The sequence below is a fragment of the Diuraphis noxia genome, unplaced genomic scaffold (assembly GCF_037042655.1).
Source record: "Diuraphis noxia isolate RWA-SAM2 unplaced genomic scaffold, SU_Dnox_SAM2 contig0001, whole genome shotgun sequence".
Classification (NCBI taxonomy): domain Eukaryota; kingdom Metazoa; phylum Arthropoda; class Insecta; order Hemiptera; family Aphididae; genus Diuraphis; species Diuraphis noxia.
The window spans coordinates 92,495,960-92,520,636 of record NW_028301711.1 but is presented as its reverse complement, the minus strand read 5'-3'; the positions used below and the strand labels follow the sequence as shown (position 1 = coordinate 92,520,636).

General features: G+C 27.5%; 2 protein-coding genes across 3 annotated transcripts in view; one reads left to right on the top strand and one right to left on the bottom strand.

Annotated features, from left to right (window-relative positions):
* Positions 1–24,677, top strand: part of LOC107167771 (tyrosine-protein kinase receptor-like) — a 409,135-nt gene that overhangs the window by 255,822 nt on the left and 128,636 nt on the right. The gene's annotated exons all lie outside the window — the stretch shown is intronic.
* On the bottom strand, positions 14,093–22,194 carry LOC107167772 (putative sodium-dependent multivitamin transporter). The gene is made up of 9 exons (XM_015516954.2): positions 21,831–22,194; positions 17,868–18,089; positions 17,565–17,789; positions 17,305–17,420; positions 16,679–16,921; positions 15,826–16,000; positions 15,539–15,751; positions 14,926–15,086; positions 14,093–14,407 (listed from the first exon to the last, which is right to left on the bottom strand). The coding sequence occupies exons 1-9, from the start codon at positions 21,936–21,938 to the stop codon at positions 14,203–14,205; spliced, it is 1,668 nt and encodes a 555-aa protein (XP_015372440.1). The 5' UTR covers positions 21,939–22,194; the 3' UTR covers positions 14,093–14,202.

Here is a 24,677-nt window from a genome sequence, read left to right as displayed (position 1 = left end):
CGAAGTTAGTATAAATCACCACTACTTCTAATGAAGAGACTTTAAATAATAATTTATAATATTGTAATCGTCTTTTTACATAGTGTCATCATTTGTGAAATAAACTAATTGATTTTATTAAGAACTTGTGGTTAATAATTTATGTGTAATTATAATTATAATTATAATTTTATCGAATAAAATAAAAGAGAAAAAATGTCGTAGCTTTCTCTAATTAATTCACTAATCGTAATATTGGTATAGATTTTAGATTTTAATTGAATCAATGAAAGTTTAGTTTTAATTTTAATTTTCATAATCAATTTTTATAACTGCCCTATATTTTGAGTTTCAAATTAATAAAGGCATGCATATTCCGATATCGTTTTTAAATGATTAGAAATGAAATGTGAACGTTATTGGGAGTTTGATAGATAAGTATTTTGTGACCCTAATTTCTGAAGGGAATGGTTAATTTTATGACTAATTGTATATCATTTAGAACCTTGAATTCTTTTCGAATAATTATAAATTATTATTTTTATTTAACAAAATCCACAACGACAGTATATAGTGGCCACTGGGATAAATATACATTATATTATATTCATTCGCTCAAATATGAAAATGAAAATGGATAAATGGTTAGCAAATACAACTGTCAATAAATGATTAAAAGGCATTAAAGTCGGCTTAGTAGATCAGCGGCAACAATAGATTTGATAGTGGCGATCATATATTTAATCAGGTTACCTGATTGAACGATTCTACCAGTGATTCAAGAAGCTTAGGATTCAAATTATTTTAGTCATTAGAGTAATTCAATAATAATATTATATATTCTAAAGAATAGAGATGTATTAAAGTTATTTATAATTGTCTTTAAAATATTTGATTTATTTTAAAAGGACACTAGTTCAAATTTTTCACCAATTTAAAACATGTGTAATATATTATAGTTTTGACGACTCTTTTTATTTCACTCTCATTATGATAATATCGTAAAATTGAATATATAATAATTTAACAATTACAAATAAGAGTATGATACAGTGCGCCGATATTAGTTCGTTGTTGAATCAAGACTAATTTTATGGTATCACATTACTTCATTATACAATATATTACAATTAATGATTTCACAATTTTAGTATGGAAAGTGTAAATCCGGGCCGCACGGTTGGCTTAATGAAGTGAGCCGTGGCGGGCTGTATCAGGCATACAGAGGCGCGATTTTGATATTATATACATATATAATTACAATAAGGAACGAGCTTAAAATACCTTCACGGTCTTAGATAAGTCGTGATTAAGTTGATGAAATGAGAAGCTCGATGCGAACACCTAAGGAGGCACGCCGGGTGAATCCGTTAATTGTCCTGATAAGGACCTTTTTCATGCAGCCGCAATGGTAGATCGACTGTTTGACCGTAATCAGCAGAGGAGAACAACCGTGTGTACAGCCGCTGGTAGTTACTCTCTGAGCCGTAGGTCTAGCGTAGTAGTTATTCTGGAGTGTGATCGCTGCAAACGTAGGTTGATAATCGGCTGTCTTGTTGTTTGTTCGAAGCGAGTGTGAAGCACTCGGTGATCTGGATCGACGGTTGATGCAGTCTGTCACGTTATACGTTCACCATCACTTGGAGCTGGGCGTCGCGGAAGTCGGCTTCAAAACATCGAATCTTCTAGTATCTGGTTCTGGTCGTCAATGTCTGTGTATTATGTTATGTTGAAAGCCTGATTACTGTTCGGCCGATGCACCGGTATTTATACCCACCGGCTGGCTTTCATGGTTTTCATTGGTTCCTGCTTGGTTAGTTTGACGAGTCATTACCGCACCTTTGCTTAGTGATTGTCGTTAGATCGGTGCGGTTTCCCTTCGTCATACTGTTGATCCTTGCTTACCTGACAACCTATCATTCGCCGTAGTGTGGTTATTGTCGAATTAGATGTCAAATGTGTTGGCCCTGAGAAAAGGGCCGTTTTATGTGGTGACGACTGCTCCGTTACAAGTATGTTTGATACAATTTCTATATCTTGTCAGAACCTTTTTTTTTTTAAATATTTCTTTACAAAGGTTGTTCGTAATACTTTTAAATAACCAAAAAAATAAACTACTTATCTATAACTTTCTTTTAAAATCCTATAATCACTCACCATTCACTAACTTTTTATACAATAAAAAAATTTAAAAAATAATATTATCATTCACAATACATAAATATAAATTTATAAATAAATTGTTAACTCAAAGAAATCAGAATGTTTTATTCGCATTTGGGATTGTTTTAAAGAAAAGTTATGCATAAGTTTATTAATTTATTATTTTGAACAAAAATTCATAGTATTATACTTGAGCGCTCCAGGGAGATTTTTAAGCTTGGATTCCTTTTAGTATGATAATCATCGTACTATCAAACATAGATTGTACATTATGCACTTTATAGTATTAACTAGAAGAATAAGTTGTATACCCTTTTGTAGACTTTAGGCAATAAAAATTGTAAAAATATATTTTCAAAATAAAACAATAGTATATTGATATAATTTTCAACAATAATTATTATATATGGAGATATCTGATATTAGTTTGAACTTTGGTTTATAATTAAAGACGTGCAGTGCAAATTCATATCAATGATTAACTTTAAATCCAAAAATAATACAATATTTGTGTTCACATTAATTAGATAAGTTTATTTGCAGCTTGTTTGTTTTTTTTTTTCAAAAGAGGTCAATTATAACATTATAATTACTTAAAATGTACCAATATGAAAAAAAAAAATCTTAGAACAATTGAAGCTGTTAGATAGTTAAGCTTTTTTTTTGGATAATCATGATGTACTCGTATTTAAAGATTTAAATAATATTAAAGTATTTATTTAAAGAAAGTTGTTTAAAATGTAACATATACATATAAATTGAATTTAATATTTATTATTTAATAATAATATATATTATTTTGTAATCCAAAAGGTTCCAAATTATTAAACCAAATCAATTTGTCTTATTTTATGCAGTTAATATATTTCTTTATACCTTATTTTGCAAGACTTACGAAGGATGAATATTTATCACAAATATTAATATTAAATAATTATTGTTATTATATTATTTAAAAAGTCATCATTTTTGTTTATGTTTAAATTAAATTGAATTAATTCAATAAAACATTGTAAATTAATTAAAATGAATTCGTGACAAATCATTAGATTAAATTAATTATGAGTGTGGTAGCGGCTAAGTACATTTGGGATATTAAAATTTAATATTATAACGATAGGGAGAGTTATTAGTATTTTATAACGCTCTTCCAGACATCATATCACTTTATTGCTTACATTTAAAATTTTTCAATTACAATATGACCGTTAATTCCGTTCATAAAATAAATTACAAGGCATATAACTTATTATAATATTATTAGGTGCGTGCCTCCTACCCAACTATAAAGTACTTCCACCTGAGTCGTGTTTTTTGACAGTTAAGTAGAAGTAGTTATGTGTGTATTATATAAATGTGTGGTTGTATCTAAATATTATATAACTGACAACATTTTTGTCATATTGTCAAAAGCAATTTTGTGTATGTCGATGGTTATTTGTACACAAAATAAATAATGATTGTATAATTGTAAGTATGAAATAACTTACCAAATGACCGCCGGCGGGCACACGGCGGTCAACGTGTTAATTATTTTAACACACCCAGCTGTAAAAACATTTTTTTTTTTTTTTTTTTGTATGGTTAAAAGTGGAATAGTATACTTCATTACGTCGTCATACTTACAATGATCCCAGGTATCACAATGCATCACGAATATCTTAAATATTTTAAAATAGCCTATTGTCGCTAAATCATCAAACAATCAAAACATATTATTTCGATGTTTGGTTAGGTAATATTACCGTTTGAATGCGTGCACCTACGTATTATTAGATGAGTCTCTACTTCAAATAGCATTATAAAATTGAATACCTTGAGCGACAACGATAAGTGCTCATTTTTTGGGAAAAATCACATTTAACATTATAAAATAGAAAAAACCTACATCGATAGGTGTGAGAATCATACCATGTCCAACTGTTATATCATAGATATAGAGTTTGAATAAAATATGGATATATCTTGTTGTTTTGGGAGCTTGTGATTTGCACCAAATTAAAGATATGTAATTTGCACCACTGCAGGTAGTCAAAAATAATGTTTGTAATTTGCACCAAAATAAAGGTATGTAATTTGCACTATCCTCAGGTAGTCGGAAATATAATTTGTAATTTGCAGCAAAATGATTTATTTGATATCGAATATTCGATTTTGAAATATTCGATTATTCTTTGGTATCTTAGTAGACGTCAAGACTATAGATGGACACGAATTACATTAATAATTTTTCGGTATTTTCGCCTTATCTGGTAATATTGTAACGTCTTACGTCCAATTATCGGTCGTAATCGCATACTAAGCTACCTCTACGTTACTTTTAAGTTGACGTACTTTTTTTTGTATTCATTATTATACGATTTTATATAAACTTATTACAACAATATATACATAAGCTCAGCTATTTTATAAATAAAAACTAAGCTAAATTTATATTAGGATATAAAAACTTGTAAGTTTGTACTATCAAAAAAATAATCGATTTTAGTTTTGGTGCAAATTACAATTCCTATTTCTTATTAGCTGATGATGGTGTGATTTGCATATCTTAAATTTGAAATGTTGTTATTATAACAATAAAAATAAAAAAAATTCAAAATATCAATAAAAACTTGTAACACCATAGACACACGTGCTATGGAAACAAATAATAATAACAAAATTAGGGACAATAATTTCTTTTACACCAATAGCAAACATCAATAAGCAACTATCACTAATAAAAACAATCTATAAACAAAAATTTCCATCGTAAATCTCGAAATGTCTGTTTTAGCACCTCCCGGGGTTGAGGAGGTGACTTGATTTGTGAATCTAAACCATCCAGGGCGTCATCCAATCGAATACAAAAAAATGCATTCAAATCAGACCAGCTGTTTAGGATGAGTTAAATGACATACGTGCAATAGAATTATATATATAAAGATATATATGTGTGTGTGACACTTAATTTGTTTGAATTTAATTCAATATTTCATAAAATGCAAAAAACTATAATATACTTCATTATTTAAATTTAATGACTATATTAAAAACAATAGGGTTTTCAAATATATATTAGGAGACACGATTCTTTGGATTCGCTAAATAGTGTTGTGACAAAGCGTGTAGTTGTTTATAGTTCAAAATATCTTAAGTCCAAAATGTAAAAGTTGGTAAAAATAATGTAATAAACGTAAAAATCATATAAAAATTATACATTTTCTGTCATGATAGGACGAAAGTCGTTTAAATTGAATCTGAAGGGACAAACTATACAACAATAATATTATGATAATATATTAGATACGGTAGGTACTACGGTCGCTTTTATTAGTGAAAGTATAAAATATAGCAATCACAAGAAATAATCCGAACGTATTGAATCATTTGAATAACATTAATCATTAATTATCATGGTACTATGCCTACGTGCGCTGTATACTCATAGTTATAATAATCATTATAGTCATAGTCATTTAATACCTAAATTTTATCTGGCTCAGATTTACTTTTTGTCTAATGACATTTGAAATTAACTCGTATAAATTAATAATTAATTAATATAATAATTAGGTGATGTAATTAATAAAATATCAATAAACTGATGCACTGATGGTAAAATAATTGTCAATGGACTCATTATAATATTTTGATTGGCGCCATGCATAGTTCAATGGTTTGGAAGGCAAATATTATTTACGACAAATATTTACATTCTCCACAAACTAAACTTAAACTTGAGTCATCATTAATAATAACTTTGCCTCTTGTGTGGCAACAGTAATAATAATATTATTAAGTATTGATTATCGTTAAATATCTGCCCCTTTTTGGAAACTATTCCATTAGACAATATTTAACAATAATAATAATAATAAATATAACAACAGTGATTCGAAACAATAAAATATATCGGTGTTTGAAAACGACCTAATGCGTACATAATTATAGTATTATGTTCTTAATGATTCAATTGTTTATTGGCTTAATAAAGTATCTTCGATATATTCAGCATTTGCTGATGTGGTTATACACAGAGTAGGTTTGCAAGGTTAATGACATTTATTTTGTTTGTGTATGGTATCTGTTTATTGTGAAAAAAATAAATACTACTCAAATTATTTTATTGAGATGAAAAATAAGGTAAATGTACCTGAACAAAATTAAAATAAAAACGATGTTTCCCATCGGGTGGTCTATTATAATTATAAACTGACTGTCTATAAATACAATCACCTCAAATTCGGGTGAGATTCGTCACATACATCTGACTTAGGAGAAATTTCGTTTATGGGAGAGCACTTGGAACTCGAATACGTACAATCAGTGCAGACGATTTAACAATATAGCAGTGATTATCGAAATGTAGGTCACATGCATCGAATGTAGCAAGCAGTAGCAGGAGTACAATCACCGATGATAATCTAATTGTTTGAAACTTTTATTTACCCCAAACGCGTGTACTAAATAAGGTGAATGTCCAACTGGCGCGTTGTATTTGATGGGTCACTTAATGAAATTAATTTAATGGAATGCTTGCATCATGTACAATACATGAAATTGTAATTTGAAATCGGCTGGGTTAGAAATAATAATATAAGAAATCTACTAAAACAATAACACAGAGAATTTTCGCAACGTTTCCATGCGTAACACAAACACCAGTTATCAGTATTTACCGAGATTATATTTAATACATATACACATAACAATAAAATAAATTTAGTTTAAAATATTTAATGACGATACAATTAACAAAATATTAACATGATATTACTCTCATACGCATTTTGTATCAGTATAATATAGTGATGTTTTGGTTGTGGAGTAAAATAAAAGATAAATTAAAATATACTATTTGGTAAAATAATATTACAACGGTTAAATCTGGTTAACTAATTATGTTAGGTGAATAATTAATGTTAAATTATTACTTATTAGAAATTTCAAGTGGGTAATGAAAAATGCTATGATGAATCATAGCATTTCAATTACATTAATTATTTTGAGAATGATGTACATAATATTATGAAGACGTAGTCACCTAATTATTCTATAACGAGATTATCGTGAACTAAATATGTTATACCATAAATATAAGTGTTTAGGATGTTTGTGACTACAAAATATAATTAAACATTGACTCATTTTATATCCCACTTCAGATATTCTGTAATAGCATGTCATGCCAGTCGCAAAAAAAGTACCTTATCAGTGTAGAACTCATTAGGTAACGAAAAGACTTTGGATAGAGTCTTTGCTTCACCCTTTCGCTCTAAAGTAATAAGTGTTACACGTTAGTACCATTGCTAGTTGTTAGCTGATTTTTAATTTATATAGAAAGCAATATTCTCGTGGGAAGAGACAAAAGGCATAGATAAGAAACGAAACTTTCACCATACAAACTGATGAACTGGGTTAGACTGCGAGCAATGTTGTTTTTATTTTGATGATTTTATTTTTTTCTAAAATGTTACTCAAATTTGGAAAAATTATTATATACCGATCAGTTATTGATTTCAAAAACATTGAAACTGTTAATAGTAAATAATAATATACCTAACCTATTAGAGACGACATAATAGCAGTACATAGTAGTAGTCAATTCAAAGCATAATTTGATTTAAGATCGGACCTGCGTCATTTACTTGTAGTAAAAGTACTGCTTAGTTGGTGAGTAAGTATGATCAACAGAAACACGTTCACGAGAAAACTTTTAGGTGTGAAAAATCAGCCCCATCGATTTTTTTAGACATTCTTCCACTCAGGCCACTTAATATTAAAATTGTCAACAATTGGAGTTAAACGAAATCATTAAGAGCACAAAATATAGGTACTGCAGATTTACGCTCTGGCTTAATAGAATTAATAGTAGTCAATAACAAACAGAACTTGGAGGATTAACGAACGAATCCATGGAGGCGTAACGTCACGGTGTGGTTTATTTATTCAGTCGCTCATAATATTATGCGTAACTCATATGAATTCCAAATAATGTTGATTATGATCACCACAAAAAAATTGATACAAAAATGTATTATTTATTTTTGAAATTTTTATTACAATTCAACAGCAATGACCATTAGTTATATAATGCAGTGTGTTGAAAAATATGGAGAAGTGAGTGCCGTAGGTACACTAAGTGTTTAGAGAGGTTGCAAACAATTTATTTTATGTTCCTAAAAAAAATTTAAATACCTAAATTGTATTTTAATTCGTTAAATATTCTATCACTTTTTTATTTAATAACCACTACTTATTACTAATTTTTATAACTGCTCAAAATATTTATTTTGAAATTCTTAAGTTATTTAGGTACACACTAATAGTACCATTTATTTAAATTCACTTTATACTCAATTATTCTCTTTACAACACTTTTATCGGTATATAATATACTTTTTTTATATATACTACCATTTATATACTCAAAATTTTTTTCCTACAATTTTATACATTACCTACCATATTATTTCTTTGAGTAGATAAAATATATAATATATACACCTTTTATTTACACGACTAATTATATACGAGAAACAGTGGAAAACTTAATCGATTTTTAACTTTGAGTGTGGATTCTGATAAAAAATTTAATCTAAAAGGTCATACCTGAATATTTTTGAGATTCTGAAAATAATCAAAAACCATAAATAAAAATATGGAGAAGTGAGTACCGTACACTAAGTGTTTAGAGAGGTCGCTGTAGTAGATGTTTAAATATTTGAATTCCATGTTTAACATCAATGTATAAGAAAAACGATTTTCCCAATGGCCGATGTCACCGAGGGTTTATTCTTAATAAAAAAAAAAAAAAAAAAAAAAAACGATTCTCAGCGAAGGTGGTCTGTCAACTTTTAATTTTACTAATAAATATATTTTATGGTACAAATGGAAATAATTTGTTTCAAACATTTTAAACCGGAATAATATAACCTATAAAATATTCAGTTATACTTGTATTACATCTCCCAGTCCTTTAGAATTCCTAGGGGGGAATGCACTGTAGTGTATATACATATTCAGTTTGAAAGACGGTAATTTATCTACCAATTATTCAATAACTAACGTGATATTTTATAATAACATCTAGGCTTAACAACCTATATTGTATTTATTTTTGAGCCGATTTAAAATGTTCCATGGCAACGCGTTTCAAGTTTATTATTTCAAGTTAATATTAATTACATTGTAAAAAGTAATTTGTCTAGTAATGACATCCAAAGGACATAATCACCCCTTACACAGAATGCTTCGTAATCTGAACAATCTTAATTTTGATTTTAATAGGTAATTAAATATACATATTATAAATATGTTGTACTATAGTTTTATATTATTAAATTAAGGTATTACTATTTAGTTATAGTATAGTGTATTTTTCCATATGATCTTTTTTTTTTGTGTGTATTTGTATTATTATACTATTATTGTATCTATTAACTTATACTTATTCTGATATTTTAAAATTGCCGTTTGGCGTTTATATATTATAAATAAAATAAATATAGCAGTGGATCCAAGGTCAAACATTCTAAAGTAAGTAAAATATAAAAATTTTTATACCACTTGCATATACTAGCATAATAAATTATTTCATCCTGGACTACAATCTACAAGCTGTCTAATGTCCGTTTGCAATAAGTGCTTTTTAACAAATGGAGAATAGTTGAAAATGTTATACCTACATGTAGATCATATATCTCAACCCCTAAAAGCCTAATGTAACTACATACCCTCATCATTATGATTACGAAAATGCCCATAGCCCAGAGATTGACGAAGTGTTTTGTTTATATTCATAATATCATATTAGCCCAGAGATTGACGAAGTGTTTTGTTTATATTCATAATATCATATTATTAATATGTATCATGTATAGCTTTATTAGAATATTGGAAAGCAACTAAAATACATAATACGTATTTCTTATAAACTCAGTTGTGTTTGGCTGGTGCCAACAAAAGTGTTAAAAACATGAAGATGTTCAATATATAGTTGTTCGTACTGTGTATGGTATGTATTTACCATTTTATGGACAATCAAGGAATTACGTGACATTTTATCCCTCTCTGAGTAACCCAGCACTTGAGCGGATTATGTGATGTTATAGATGGTATGGACTATAAATGAAATTGAATTTTATATTTGTGCAAATTGAGATGAGCTTAAATTCCCATCCACTTACACCCTTTTCATTAAATCCCCTCAACGCACGAGTTCTTATTTGCGACAGTTTTCTAAAAAGAATTGCACTCATATCACTTACTCGAACCTGCTTTCTCAAGTGTTTGTAAACATTTTTATCCCGTATTCGAAAAAATAGCAACATACTTGAAATCATTAGTTTACCACGTACTTGTAAGGTTATTAGTTATTACCAAAGTATCGAATAATGACTGATGTAAATTACCAATTTAAGAAGATAGTAATATACATAGTAAGATAGTATATTTTAACGTGTCTCTAATCTGGACAGAACTTTCTCTCGTTGCAATGAGAGAAATTGTGGATTTATTGTCCAGGAATAACAATTTGGATTTTTTTTATCGTCTAAATTATAGAGAATGTTGTACAAAAATATATTAGATCGATTGTAGTGCCACATTAGTATATTTATATATTTTGAAATTTATCAATACATATAAGTTTGCATTAATATGACAAAGTTGCATTACTATACTAAAACTTTTTATTATCATATTCATCTTACATTCAACGAAGACATGAACTTTCTATTTTTATTTGTGAAAAAATACACTTAGTTTTTTATACACTCAGTCACTATCATATCAGGATTTATGGGCAAATCAGAATCACAGTGGGGACATGACTCCTGGAATTTAAAGGTCGAGGTCGCTCTGTGATATAAGCAGTTGAAATTATATGTGTATTTTGGCAAGTTCATTATAGGTTAAAGATTGAAGATCAAAATAGTTCTTCAATTTAGTTGTATTATATAGATGTGAATATCAGCACCAACGTTACTGACATTTAAAGTTTTAAACTGTCGATAATTTCGAGAAATATTAAATACTTTAAAGTTGCAATGATATTTGAAAATAATATTATATACTAGATAAACCTGTGCATTTCGAAGCCCATTATAAATCCTACCTCTTATATGTCTCAAGCTGTGTGTTAAATTCGTTTCCTGTGATTATAGTAACAGTATATTTGTATACATACAGATAGATGACAAATGTCATTTTATTCATTTTATCAAAAAAAGTCTAATAATTCAAATAGGTATTCAACTAAATGATATTCATTGATAATAATTTTATTATTTGGTCCTATTACTTTTTAACTTACTCTATCTTCTGCTCATAAGTCTAATTATAATATATCTCTGTACCAAATGTTGTCACGATCGGTCCAGCCGTTTGGGAATGCATAAAGGATAAACATACAGACAGACAGAAAAATTAATATATATATATATATATATATATATATATATATATACGTAGAAATAGATGGATAGAAGATATATTTGGTACTTTGTTAATTTTTTAACTGGTTTTAATGTTATATAATATATTAACTAAATATTTTTAATATCAATAGGGTCTAAAGTTATTTTCAAACAAATAATTTAATTTGACTAATTTAAAAACACGATAAAATAAAACTGAAATCGTTTAAGTCATTGAATCCTTTCTTACTGACCACACTTTCATCACAAAAATCGAAATCTCATTCTCGTCCTCCAGAAACATACTCGCAGGCGTCCCTCAACGATCCTGCCTATCCCCCAACACTATACTTGACCTACATTAACGATTCCTAAAACTTACCTCTCACTTTTCACCGATGATGCTATGCCATCAGAGGCGTATAAAATCCGCCCAAAATATGGGTATACATACAATAACGGGTAAGCCCACTACCGTCAATAATTCAGTTCTTCTTAAATCTGCAAACTTCAAATTCATCAAAACTTCTATTCGGTACCAATCCGAGGACTGTTCTACAAAACTCCCTCTTGGATCATGTCCATATTCGACTTCTAGGTGAAACTCACACTTCTACCACTACCAAAATATTACCCAAACCTTACCCATTCACATGGATTAACCAATAAACAAACTCAATCATCTTCAAACTTCCATTCATTAGTAGAGGCACAGGCCTGAAATATTTAATGGTAAAGCCATCCTCCAACGAAAAGCAAAGAAAAGCACTAACTCAGTCTTCATTCTAACCTTCAACCGTCAACATATAACAGTACATCACACAGACTTGAAGGAACTAGACACCAAGTGCCACCATCGATAAACACGAAGCTCATTCCGAACGTCGTAGATTATCATTTCACGATTGAACAACTTAGTTGCAGCACGGTATTGTCACCAGCGGCATACATTAACTGTAGCCCAACCCCGACGACCATCAGTAGTTAACCAGTTACGACACCTGAGTGCACATCCTTGAAGTCGACTCAATCCAAACGATTACTCCTCGGATCGTGACACACCCATTAGGGCGGAACTCACGGAACGGACCCCACTTTCATTCGGACCCAACGTGATCAAGTTTCGTTCCCCACCCGACATATGTAGATATCACGAGAGTATATAATATTATAAGATATCCCCACGTTTGTACAGGGTTCTGACGACCACTAGGCTATCGTGGCACCGGTCCTTGAGTTCATATTTTTGTTTTTATATTTACGTAGAAATAAAAGGAAATGTATTTACCAAATACCAACGAATTCATTTCCGCGAGACGGCATCGCATATGGTGATTGAACATGTACTGATGATTCAAATATTAAATAATTTTTTTTATTGAATTATTACTTATTATTTCAATTTTATTGGCGCAAAGTTTTTATTGTCCCAACAACCAAGTAATTGAATATTTATATTTATATTAACATAAAACTATTGATAGAAACTACGAGTAATTTTTTTTGATGTAAACATTGTTATTAATTATTATTAACTAACAAGTTAGTCTAAAGGTTGAATACATGTTTTTTATACCTACTAAAAAAAAAAAAAAATCATAATATACATTTAAAGCAATTAACATTGTAATATTAGTGTAGTAAAATTTAGTAATTTAACAAATATTTAATTGTCATCATTTAATTTTTATTCTAAGAGTGAAAAATATTGAAAATTTTTAACCAAAATATTTTTATTTATGTTAATATAATAATATATTATATAAGCATACAAAAAGAAAAACAATGATACAAACTTTGCTCAAGGACGAGTTAATTACGTCTATATTAATTTTGAATAAAATCAGTATCCTCAGAGTATTTTCATTGTTCTAATTATTTTTATTTTTAAAATATATATAATCCTTTTTTTAAGTTTCAAAAATTTATTTTAATTTAAACTATATTAATGAAAAAAAAAATAATCAAAAGTTTGACGAGAAAAAGTTTCAAACATTTTAACACTAAAAGTTTTAAAGAAAAAACTAAGTTTTTCACAATAAGAAAAATAGTCTTTCTTATTTTTTTTTTTAATAATTAATATTTAATTTTTTTATTCAAAATGTATGGTAACAAAATTAACCATAAACATTGTACGTAAACATTAAAATGTTTATATGTATCTTCGGGTTATAATAACTTATAAATAAATTATTTTCAATGAAAATAATAAATTAGTCACTAAACATGCAGTGTATATTAATATGAATTATAAATTTATAAATTATTATTTCAAGTAAATATCCAACTAATGCAATATTTAATTTTAAAATATTCTAAACTAATTTGCGTTCAATTTGGTTCTCAGTATATATATATATATAAAATTCAGTTAAAGATTAAATTTTGTAATTACTAAATTTTTTTCACAATAAATATAAACATAAACCGTAAACATGAACGATAAATATAATATATAACTTATTTGAAGCAAATTTTCAATTGCTTATTAATTAGGATATACGGTGGTTGCTTGAAGTTTATTTCGATGTGACATAATAAAACACACGTTTCCGGTGTTGGATAACAACATAATATAATAATGCATCATTTAATATCGATCAATTGAAAGGCAAATCAACTGCGATTAGCTGTATAATTTAAATTGTATTAAATACTATTAGTTTTGTTCATGATCCCTGTCACTTCTTTTCAATCGGTTCGCCACAAACTGGGTGAATAGATCCGGATCATGGTCACGATTTTTTCCACGGAATATTGCACTCACTATCATTGCCACTACAAATGTTACCAAAAATCCCAACACTACGTAATACAGATAACTGATTCTATACAAATATAGATAACCGTCTTCGTGAAGTGCTCTACAGAAATAAAATTGAGAATTACAATTTTAATAATATAATAATATAGTAAATATAAAATAATATTACAGTGGTGTATCTGAAGGTTATTTGGTGCAGAGGGAGGGGTGATTAAGTTGTTTTAAATACAACTCTCGTTAAATAGCAGGATTCCCTCCACTATATATATGAGTATATGCACCACATTAATAAACTTATTACTTTTTTATAGTAGGTATAATTTATTTTATATTTCGTTTAATCCTTGATTATGAATGCTATTATTAAAAATACAATTAAAAATCATTTAAAAGGAAAAAAATTTGCAGATTCCGAGAGATGAATCCCACCACCCCTTCAAAAAACGTTTAGATTAAAAGCAGAAATGCATATTATATTTTACTTTCAGTTATAATACCTATGATTAAATTTAAAATTAAAAACTAGCGTTTCCTTAGACATAGTAAACTTTTGAATACAACTTTGATTTTTAACATTCACAGATACCTACAATAAGACAATTAAATATAAAATATTACTGTTTATAATATGATGATGAAAGCTGGGTAGAAATTGTTGAACTATTAAATATTGTACAGGAATTTGTGAATGAAGGTAGATTTTCAACCGGAGGTTTAGGACCACCAAATCCAATTATAAACGAAAAAGTCAATCCAAATATTAAGCCAGTCAGTGCACCCTGTGGAAATTTGAGATTTTTTGATTAATAATTTTTTAAATAAACATAAAATATTATAATGTGAATAAAATTATGGATGTCGGAGCCGTCTATTTAAAAGATAACATTTAAAATCCATATGATTTCTGGTTAGAAATAACAAACGAGCATCATAGAATATTTGGATATTGAATTGAAAAGAGAAAAACTTAAGTCTGGTATATTAAAAGATACTTTAATATATAAATTTTGAAGTCTGAGTTAAATACAATTTTACAATTTAAATATAATTATTTTCTTCTAAAAAAAAATAAATACAAATTATCGAGATTTGAGTATTTCGCTAGAGCAGAGTTATTTTCCTCTAAGCAAAGTTTATGTGCTAAAAACCCATCGGACCGACATCCTTAAAATTTAAATATTTTAAAAACGACTCCGATAATATTATAGTATTATAAATTGTTATCAATTACTTTTTGGTTGATGTAGGGTAAAAGTATACCCAATGTAAACACGGCCAACACGGGGCCGCCGATTACTCCAAATATCGTCAATGCAGTTTGAAGGATCGCTCCCATATATTTTGTCAGAAATGATAATATAATGCAAACACCGCCATACACGAGGACTAACATTTTCATAAGATAAACTCGTTTTTTATCCGATAATTCTTGTTTTTTTAATGGCTGGAATACAAAACACCTCGTTTAAAATTCAAACCGTTCAGACGTTTAAATTTATTTGGTATGCAATAAACAACCTTTATGTAATCTTCCATCGTAATTGCTGCCAATGAGTTAAGAATTGGTGAAACAGAGCTCATTGCTGATGAAAATATTCCAGCTATGAATAATCCAGATAAGCCGGGTATAGATCCCATAGTGTCCAACACGTATAATGGCATCAATTGATCACTGCTTGATATACGACCAGACCTTTGTAAAGACAATTTATTACAGTTATATTTATCATATTATTATCTATAATCTTGTACCTACATGATTTAAATAAAACAAATATGCGTGCTTATACCTAAATTGTTCATGATGTGTACTATGTAGGCGAAAGTGTTGAAAATTAAAAATTTAAGTTAATTTTTATTGGAATGCATACCTACATATAACAAAATATGCATAGGTAATTAATATCATAGATTGAATAATCATGAAATTAAAATGTATGATTAATGTTTCCTAATATTATGCTATTGTACGTCACCGAATTATTATCATAGGTCTAACACTTTCACCAGTCTTACCTAATTAGTTCGTAATTTTGTTACCAAATAAGAGCGATCTTGGTTTAGTATAGGCATCATTAATTATTGTTGATGCCTATACCTAACGAAACAATTTATGTCATTTATTTCGTTTCTCTATATTTGTCCATTACATTAACTTCAAACATATTATTCATTACATGATATGATCAATGTTCATAAGATGGAATGTTTTTGATTAAAATTTGAACTATTAATGGTGATTTCGTGACGTGGATACAATACATAATACAATATAAAATACAAAATATATATAAATAATGCTATAATGTTATGTAGAATGCAGATAGTGTATTAACATATTTTAGTAATAAAAACTTCAATATTTAATTACTTTATAGGATCGCAATTGTAATATTTTGAAAACATCGCTAGACCAGAAAAAGATGTTAAAAGGGATATCACAATCACTAGTGGTAAGCTACACCATAGCGCGGTGACAGCAGTATTATAGTCTTTCAATGTTAAAAACCTCTGTATTTGTGTTTGATTTACAGCATATAAAGATATTTGAGTGAAACAGCCTCCGATTAGTATACTAAACCAACTGTGTCTTACTGTTGGATTGATATTGAAACTGAAATTGATAAAAATAAGTATATTATTACTTTAAAAATTTAAAAAATTTAAAATTGTATTCATATTCTACTAAGGATAGATAATGATTTAATGAACTATTTAAAATCAGAATGATGAAATTGGAATTCTAAGTAAGCATATCGCAAAGCAATACAAATTATAATTATTGTGATATTATTTATTGATTAACTAGGTTATGTTTTTATAAAGTTAATTTCAAATTTGTAAAAATTGTTTGAAAAAATATAAACTTTTTTGATTTTTAAAAGTTAATCAGAGATCGTGTAATATCAATGGTACACTATCAAATACTAATTAATCACTTTTAAAATATATTATCAATAATAGCTGTATAAATCAAATAAATACATTTTTACTTACTTTCCGAAATTAATTCGTCCATATTTATAGGAAATGTCCAAAATTTCCGATAGACCGCCAGTTTCATACAAAGCAACCCCAATAACCGCAATTACTGATGCATACATGAGAAGTGACTTGAATAGTTGATAAAAAAAAATATTCAATTCTTTATAACATGTGTGCATTATAATACGAATATAGTATTATAATTATGTATGTATAATTAATATTATGTACAATAATAACCAATAAAAACTGAACATAAAATATAAATTTACTTGTAATAAATCTGTTATGATGACTGCTTTTATCCCACCCATTGTAGAATAGAATACACACACTAATCCCACAACTAAAATTGAAGCAGATTGAGGTAATCCTGTAACAGCTTCTAAAGTCAGTGCTGGGACGTACAATACAATCGCCATGTAAAATATCATTTGTATACTGAACGCCAACGACGTAGTCACTCGAGTTAAACGCCCAAATCTTTTTTCCAAGTACTGTAGGTATACAGTGCAACGAAACAATATCATTGTATTATTATTATTATTATTATTATAATGTTGGTGGTTTACTACCTCGTATAGAGACAGGTTCCCGAGTTTGAAGAAAACCGGCAGATATAAGTAACCTATGATGGGAGTGGCGATAATGTAGGAGATAATTATGACGGAAAACTGGGTACCACGAGTATATACTTCCGAGCTCAAACCAAACATCGAGATCGCTGTTATGAAACTGGCCATCAAAGAAAATGCCACCGGTAAAACACTCTGATTCTTATCACCTAACATGTATTCCTGTGGACATATTAATAGTATATGATTATTTTATTATTATTAGAGGGATTCATAAATCATGATCACTTCATTATTTTCTTCAATAGTACCGTTGATTGATATTAAAGTTTTGAAATATAGAAATATACTTTAAGTTCATATTTTAAGATCCATGAGATTTTAGATTCTGAGTGGAACGAGGAATGTAGTGATTTTACCATGAAGTGTGTGTTTTTGTTTGTGTCTGTCATCATGTTTTGGGGCAGTAAAAATGATTCAATTTTCGACTTCAGTACCTTGTTAGATCAGAAAGTGAATCTAGTTGGTACTTTGGGGGGTCAAAATTAAAAATATCTCAACATTTTTCTAAATAATAGGGATAAACAAACTAAAAATTAAGGAAAAAAACGGGAATTTTTAATTAAAATTTAATACAAGATTTCTTTCTAGTTTGTCAACTTTTATCATGAAATAAATATCTACCAGAAATTCAAATTGAATTTTCACTAGATTTCTCATTTAGCGTCTTAGCGATTTTCTTATTTCGGTGTAACGCTTAAACAAATGTCCCAAGATACATGCAATTTTCACTGAATGTTTATATAGGCATTTTCTATATTGGATAAATATTTCAAAATATTTTGATTTGTTTTGAGCTGTTTACTGATATTTTAATTTTTCAACTTGTTTAGTTTTTTTGTTTCTACAAAATACATAAAAAAATTTCTTTTTAAGTCTAAGATTTGAAAATTTTTAATAATCTATAGACAGATAAATCGTCTCCGCTCAGAATCATTTTTCGTATACAATGATATAATATCATTGGATTCAAATTTAATTCCATCAATAATAACAGTAACCTACTTGTAACCTACGGTACAGCAGAGCGACATCCACGACTTGCCCGCTTTTTTTTACTATCTTTAAAGAAGTACCCTAAGGTAAACAAACTATTGCTTTTTTAATGTATTCCTCTAAATTATTAATCTTAGGTATCATATTTATAAAAATGATATAAATCAGAATCAAAATTCAAACAGTTGTTTTCAATAGTTAAAAATAGGTCCTCAGTGACAGGTTTGAAAGATTTGGGAGCTATGAAAAAAATGTCTACGATTAATCTGTCAACATTAATGATTTTTATAAATAGTCCAAGTATTATTAATACTAGATCCAATATTACTTATATTAAATATATTTTTGTAAAACCATTTTTATGACTATTATTAGTATAAACATTTCAATAACTAAAAAATTACTGGTTTACCTATATTTTAAATTAGATACATAAAAATGCTCAAAAACATTATACATATATATCTGAAGGTTTTAGTATTAATGAAAAAATATTTGATTTATTTAGATTCAGTTTTAATAGTTGTATTTATTATGTATTTGACATACGTTGAAAATAGAGTTATAATTTTTTATATATTGAAATTTCGTTATTTTGAATTATTGATTTCTTTTTAAATTTAATATTTAATGTTTTAAAAATTGATTCGTACATGGAATTATATTATTTTATTTTTATTATATTTTAAATAGGATTCTTAATTTTTAATTTGATAATCGTGTGAAGATAAATTGCTGACAAAATTGATTTTGTTTCCTTATTGTAATTCAAGTGTTATACATTAAACACTTACATTTTTCACCAAAAATGTAAATTTCAAACATTATTTTATTTTTGCTCATTTAGTAAAATGTATATAGAAAGTTGAAAATATCTGGTTATTTAGTTTTCTTTTTTTCTTTACATATTATGCATATATACATTTTTGTTGTTTTTAAATGAAAGTATGAATACCGTATAATTATTCTTATTTGAATTAACTGGATTAACGTACTTATGGTTATACCGTTAAGTTGGACACTCCATTAATGGAAATTATTTTGGGGTAGATATGACACTCAAGAAACAATGATTTTTTAACAACAAAACCTTGAACCTTAGACTTGGAGTTCACATACCGAAACCGTGGATATGCAATGAATTATAATACTGGATCTATGACAACCATTGTTTCATGTCTTGAGTAAAACTAATTATATATTACTGCCATTAAAAAATTAAGGTGAGAAAGTTCAGGTACCATTAATACAAGTGACAATACGTACTATTGTACCTATATTTCTGGAGAAGAAATTCTAAAAAGATTTAGGTTTAAAACAAGTATAACATTCTGGCTAATTTTTGAGGTTTAAACTTATCAATAATAAATGATATTTTATGCTGAGTTGTAAATTAAATATTATTGTTTGATAATAATTATTTAATACCCTCTCATGACGAATAAAATATAAAAACGGATATAAGAAAAATGTGAATAAGCCATAGTAGAAAGCGTTAATACCAGTCTAAAAATAATAAATGGCTCGATAGAAGAGAATGAAATGACACTATAATTATTTGTTAAAGAAAGGCAAAATAATAAAATAGATGGATTATAGGAAGAAGAAATAGTTATATTTTAGAGAGAAATAGTAGAGCTAACACAAGAATATTCTTCAGAAAATTAAATGGCCTATATTCCTTAGACTACCTTTTTACAACCAGTCCGGCAATAATAAAAACATAGAGCGAGACCTTATCACCAGAAAATTATAAAATTACAAAAAATGCATTCATAGATATGTTTCAGTCATTTTTAAATCAATCTAGTAGAAACGTAATAGTTAAATTATATTTTATGGTTGAGCGTTTAACTTTTATTGTATAAATGACAAATATCTAGACACCCATTCTGAGTAATTTAAAATGTATGAAATTTCAGTACTATTAGTAGCAACACCGTAAAAGCTGGGTTCAATGTATCTTACTAAAAACTTTCTGAAATCTAATAATCTAAAAGAATATAATATAGTACATGCATGTTTTTTTATAGGAATTTGAAATTAAAATGTTGGTACACAGTTGAATATTTAATCAAAAAATAACAGTTTTAGTTATTTTGTAATTCGTAATTACAAAATATAATTTGTGAGGACTTGAAACTTTTGCGTAAATATTGTGTATAAATATTTTTTTTTATTAGCTTTGAGTATACAACTATCATAGCTCATTATAATATTATACCATATAAAATTACAAATGTTTAGATTAATTTTATACTATTTCCTATATTCCATACCACGAATCTATTCTCACTAATAAGTTGGTTAGTCTAAATTGACCCCAACACAATAAAAATTATCATACGTGATAGGAAACAACCTTCTACCTATTAAAATAATAAATGGAATGTTTTTTGAGAAAACACAATTCAATTGATTATATTACTAATAGCAATTTAATTTTATAGCACATAATACTTAGTAATATAGGACCGTCTCAAATCTGTATCATTTTTGTACGGAACAATCTATAATTGAATTCAAATTTAACTCTCCATTTAACAGGGACTAAAAATATACTAATAAAATACCCAATGACGAGATACACTCGACACCTACAAGTATACTAGTATTAAATAAAGCAAAGCTAGTTTCTTTGTTATTTGTTATTTTTATTATTTCGATTTAGTTTGATTTGTACCTAGTTGATAATCTCTTTCACGTTTGTCCAATATGTGCACAAAAGTACCATAGTCGCAGCTAAAATGCCAATTTTTGGGGGACAATCGAGAATCAAAAATCAATTAAAATATATACGTTGGTTTCGGAGAGTGTTACGAAAAAAAAGTAAAACATACATAATGAAAAATAAAAATGAAAACCTTCGATGTATTTAAACGTACTGTGGACGAAAATATTAATTACCTGTGTAGTCTTTTGTTTACCACCAGTAAACCGGTAGTACACACCGATCGAGGCGGACATGATCAACATTATTCCGAACACAACGTAGTCGGCAACACCCAACGCCATAGTAGTTGAGAAAACGGTTACTGTTATTGCACGAGCCTGAAGAATTATAATATTATCACGTTCCCGACGGAAACCCACATGGAAATAATTTGAATTGCCGTTGTAGTAGTTCGTTTGATAGTGTAATTTTGCACGGTGGGTTGTATTAAATTAACATGTTATTATCTGATAATTATATTCATTATACCGTGTATAATGAATGTTACGAGCCAACACACGTGGAGTCGGGTACCGACAGATTTGTCGAGAATCGATCAGTTTTTTTTTTTTACTACGTTACCTACGATTAAACGGATTATATTATAGAAATCCTCAGTGAGTGTGTGTTTATGTTTCGATTGATTAGAAATAAAATGTTTATGAGTGAACAATGTGTTTATACTGGGTTACATTTTGAATGATTAATTGTTTTGTAATAAAACAAATTAAAATAATGTTCCATATTTAATTCATGTTAAAAAATCAAAATCAAATAAATCGATAATATGATCGTTTTAGTCGTTTTACTTTTGAATCAAAACTCAAACTAGAGTTCTGAGATGTATATCTACTTACGACTGTTTTTATTTTCATGCGAAAGATTTGTTAAAAAATTACTTTTTTTTAAGATTGTAAAAAGAAGTGTTCGAAGAACTTCATGGTAAATATTTAAACTGTAAAAAAATAATATTAATTACTTGTAATCAATATTTTAGAAGTAATAGTTCAATTATCAAGTAACAATTAATCATACTGTATATTATTTATGTTTGCAAAGTTGTATGTAATGTTTAGCTTCATACACTGATACAAATTATTAAACGATACAATAAAGATAAGATAAATTAATTTTTTTGTTTGTATCGAATATAGGTACTGTAGATTACAAACGTTTAATGCTACAGTGCATACATCAAATAAAAAATGTAATAACTAGATTATTCGGTTAATTGCTTACAAACTATAATACGAATATAATAATAATATGATCATTGCATAGGTACCTATATAGCGGGCGTATATTGTTGTGTACAGGCAACTACAAAATGTTTTATTTTTTTCAATAGATAATATGAGGATAAAACAATAAATACTGTATATATTTATTTTAAACCTGTGATGACGAATAAAATACAAAAATAGTATGCGCGAATCAAAAATCAAAAATGAACGCAATATATATTTTGCAATATACATATCGATCTCAATAATATTGTAAAATATAATATACAAAACATCATTGAGAACTATGAACGGTGTATGATTTATTAACAATAAAAATATTCTAATAATCATAATTGATTTTGAAAAAAATTGAAATACATTTATTCGAAGTAAGTAGCGTGTCGAGTTACATAAAATTGTTCGCAATTTTGCAAAAACTGTATACCTGAAAAATAATAATGATATTATCTACATTACAATTACTATCAAAAATAAATATTATATCCAATTACTACATAATTCCACAAATATAATATAGTGTAAGTATCATAAATAAATAAAAATTCAAGATAAACATAAGATGTAATATTTTGTACCAAGTATTTCACTACATTTAAAATAAAAAATGCATAATAACAACGGGGATCAAGAATGGTATATGATTTTCAACTATTAACGATGCAAAATACATTATAACGATCATGATGTTTAAAAACTAAAAACCAAATCTATACGGAGTCAAATTCGATATAACAGTTATATAAGTGAATATGAATAAGTAACGAAGTTAGGTCATATTTATTACTATTTACTGTGGAAAACTATAGATACCATGCCCATTGACGTGCTCCAGAGATAGTATACAATATGTCAATATAATATAGATGGTATATATTATCATTCATAATAAATTACTATCGTATTACGTATTATATATATACAGAGTGTACCAAAAATATATTACAAATTAAAAATACAAAAAAAAAATATAAAATATTTGATATTCGATCAAATCTTTCTGTTACAAACTGTATATATCGGCAGATGTTGAAATTTAAACATACCGAGTGATTAAATGATACGAATTTATGAAATGGCGACGTTCTGTATATGTACAATAGTAGGAAATATTCCACGTGGAAACATATATTTTTCTTTAGTTAATTGAAACGAGTGGTAGTCATTTTTTTACATGAAATGACTGAACTCATGTTATACGTCCATTAGAAATGACGATGTGATCGAAAAGTTATCGTATATATTATATTATAACATCATATTTCTTCTTGAAAAACAATTAATTTAACTTTTAGTTATTAACATCTGATATAGATACTTTATTTTTGTCTACATACACTCTATAGGCTGAGCAATTTCAAATTCATAAAAAGAAAAAGGTACCATATTATATTATTATTAAAAATAAAACAATTAAGTCTCAATTTAAATTTTACACAGTCTAAAACCCTTAAAATATTATAAATAGAACTATTTTTAACGTATTATTTTAAATTGATTTCAAAACAAGATTTCAAAAATAAATTGTTTAAATTATCATAAAAATATTGTACTTTGGAGAATAAAATTAAAAATGTATGATGTAACCCAAAAAATAAAAAAAAGGTAACACCAATAACTAAAAACAAAAAAATAGGTAAAACTTATTTTCTACTTGATTTCTGGTTGTACACAAATTTTAATAACATCTTTGATCACTTTTGAGAAATTTAGTTTTAACCCTTCAAATTATCAACATGTTTTTTTGTCGCATGATATGGTCTAATAATATAATTATTTAAAATAATTTACAGACTA

Bases quoted from the DNA above. Each gene is read 5' to 3' on its own strand.
- LOC107167772 (XM_015516954.2), bottom strand. From the start codon at position 21,938: ATGGCGTTGGGTGTTGCCGACTACGTTGTGTTCGGAATAATGTTGATC. The intron at 16,922-17,304 runs GTAAGTAAAAAT...TATCAATTTCAG, and splicing joins GGACGAATTAATTTCGGAAA to TTTCAATATCAATCCAACAG. The intron at 14,408-14,925 runs GTAATATTTTAT...TTATTTCTGTAG, and splicing joins TCATCATCATATTATAAACA to AGCACTTCACGAAGACGGTT.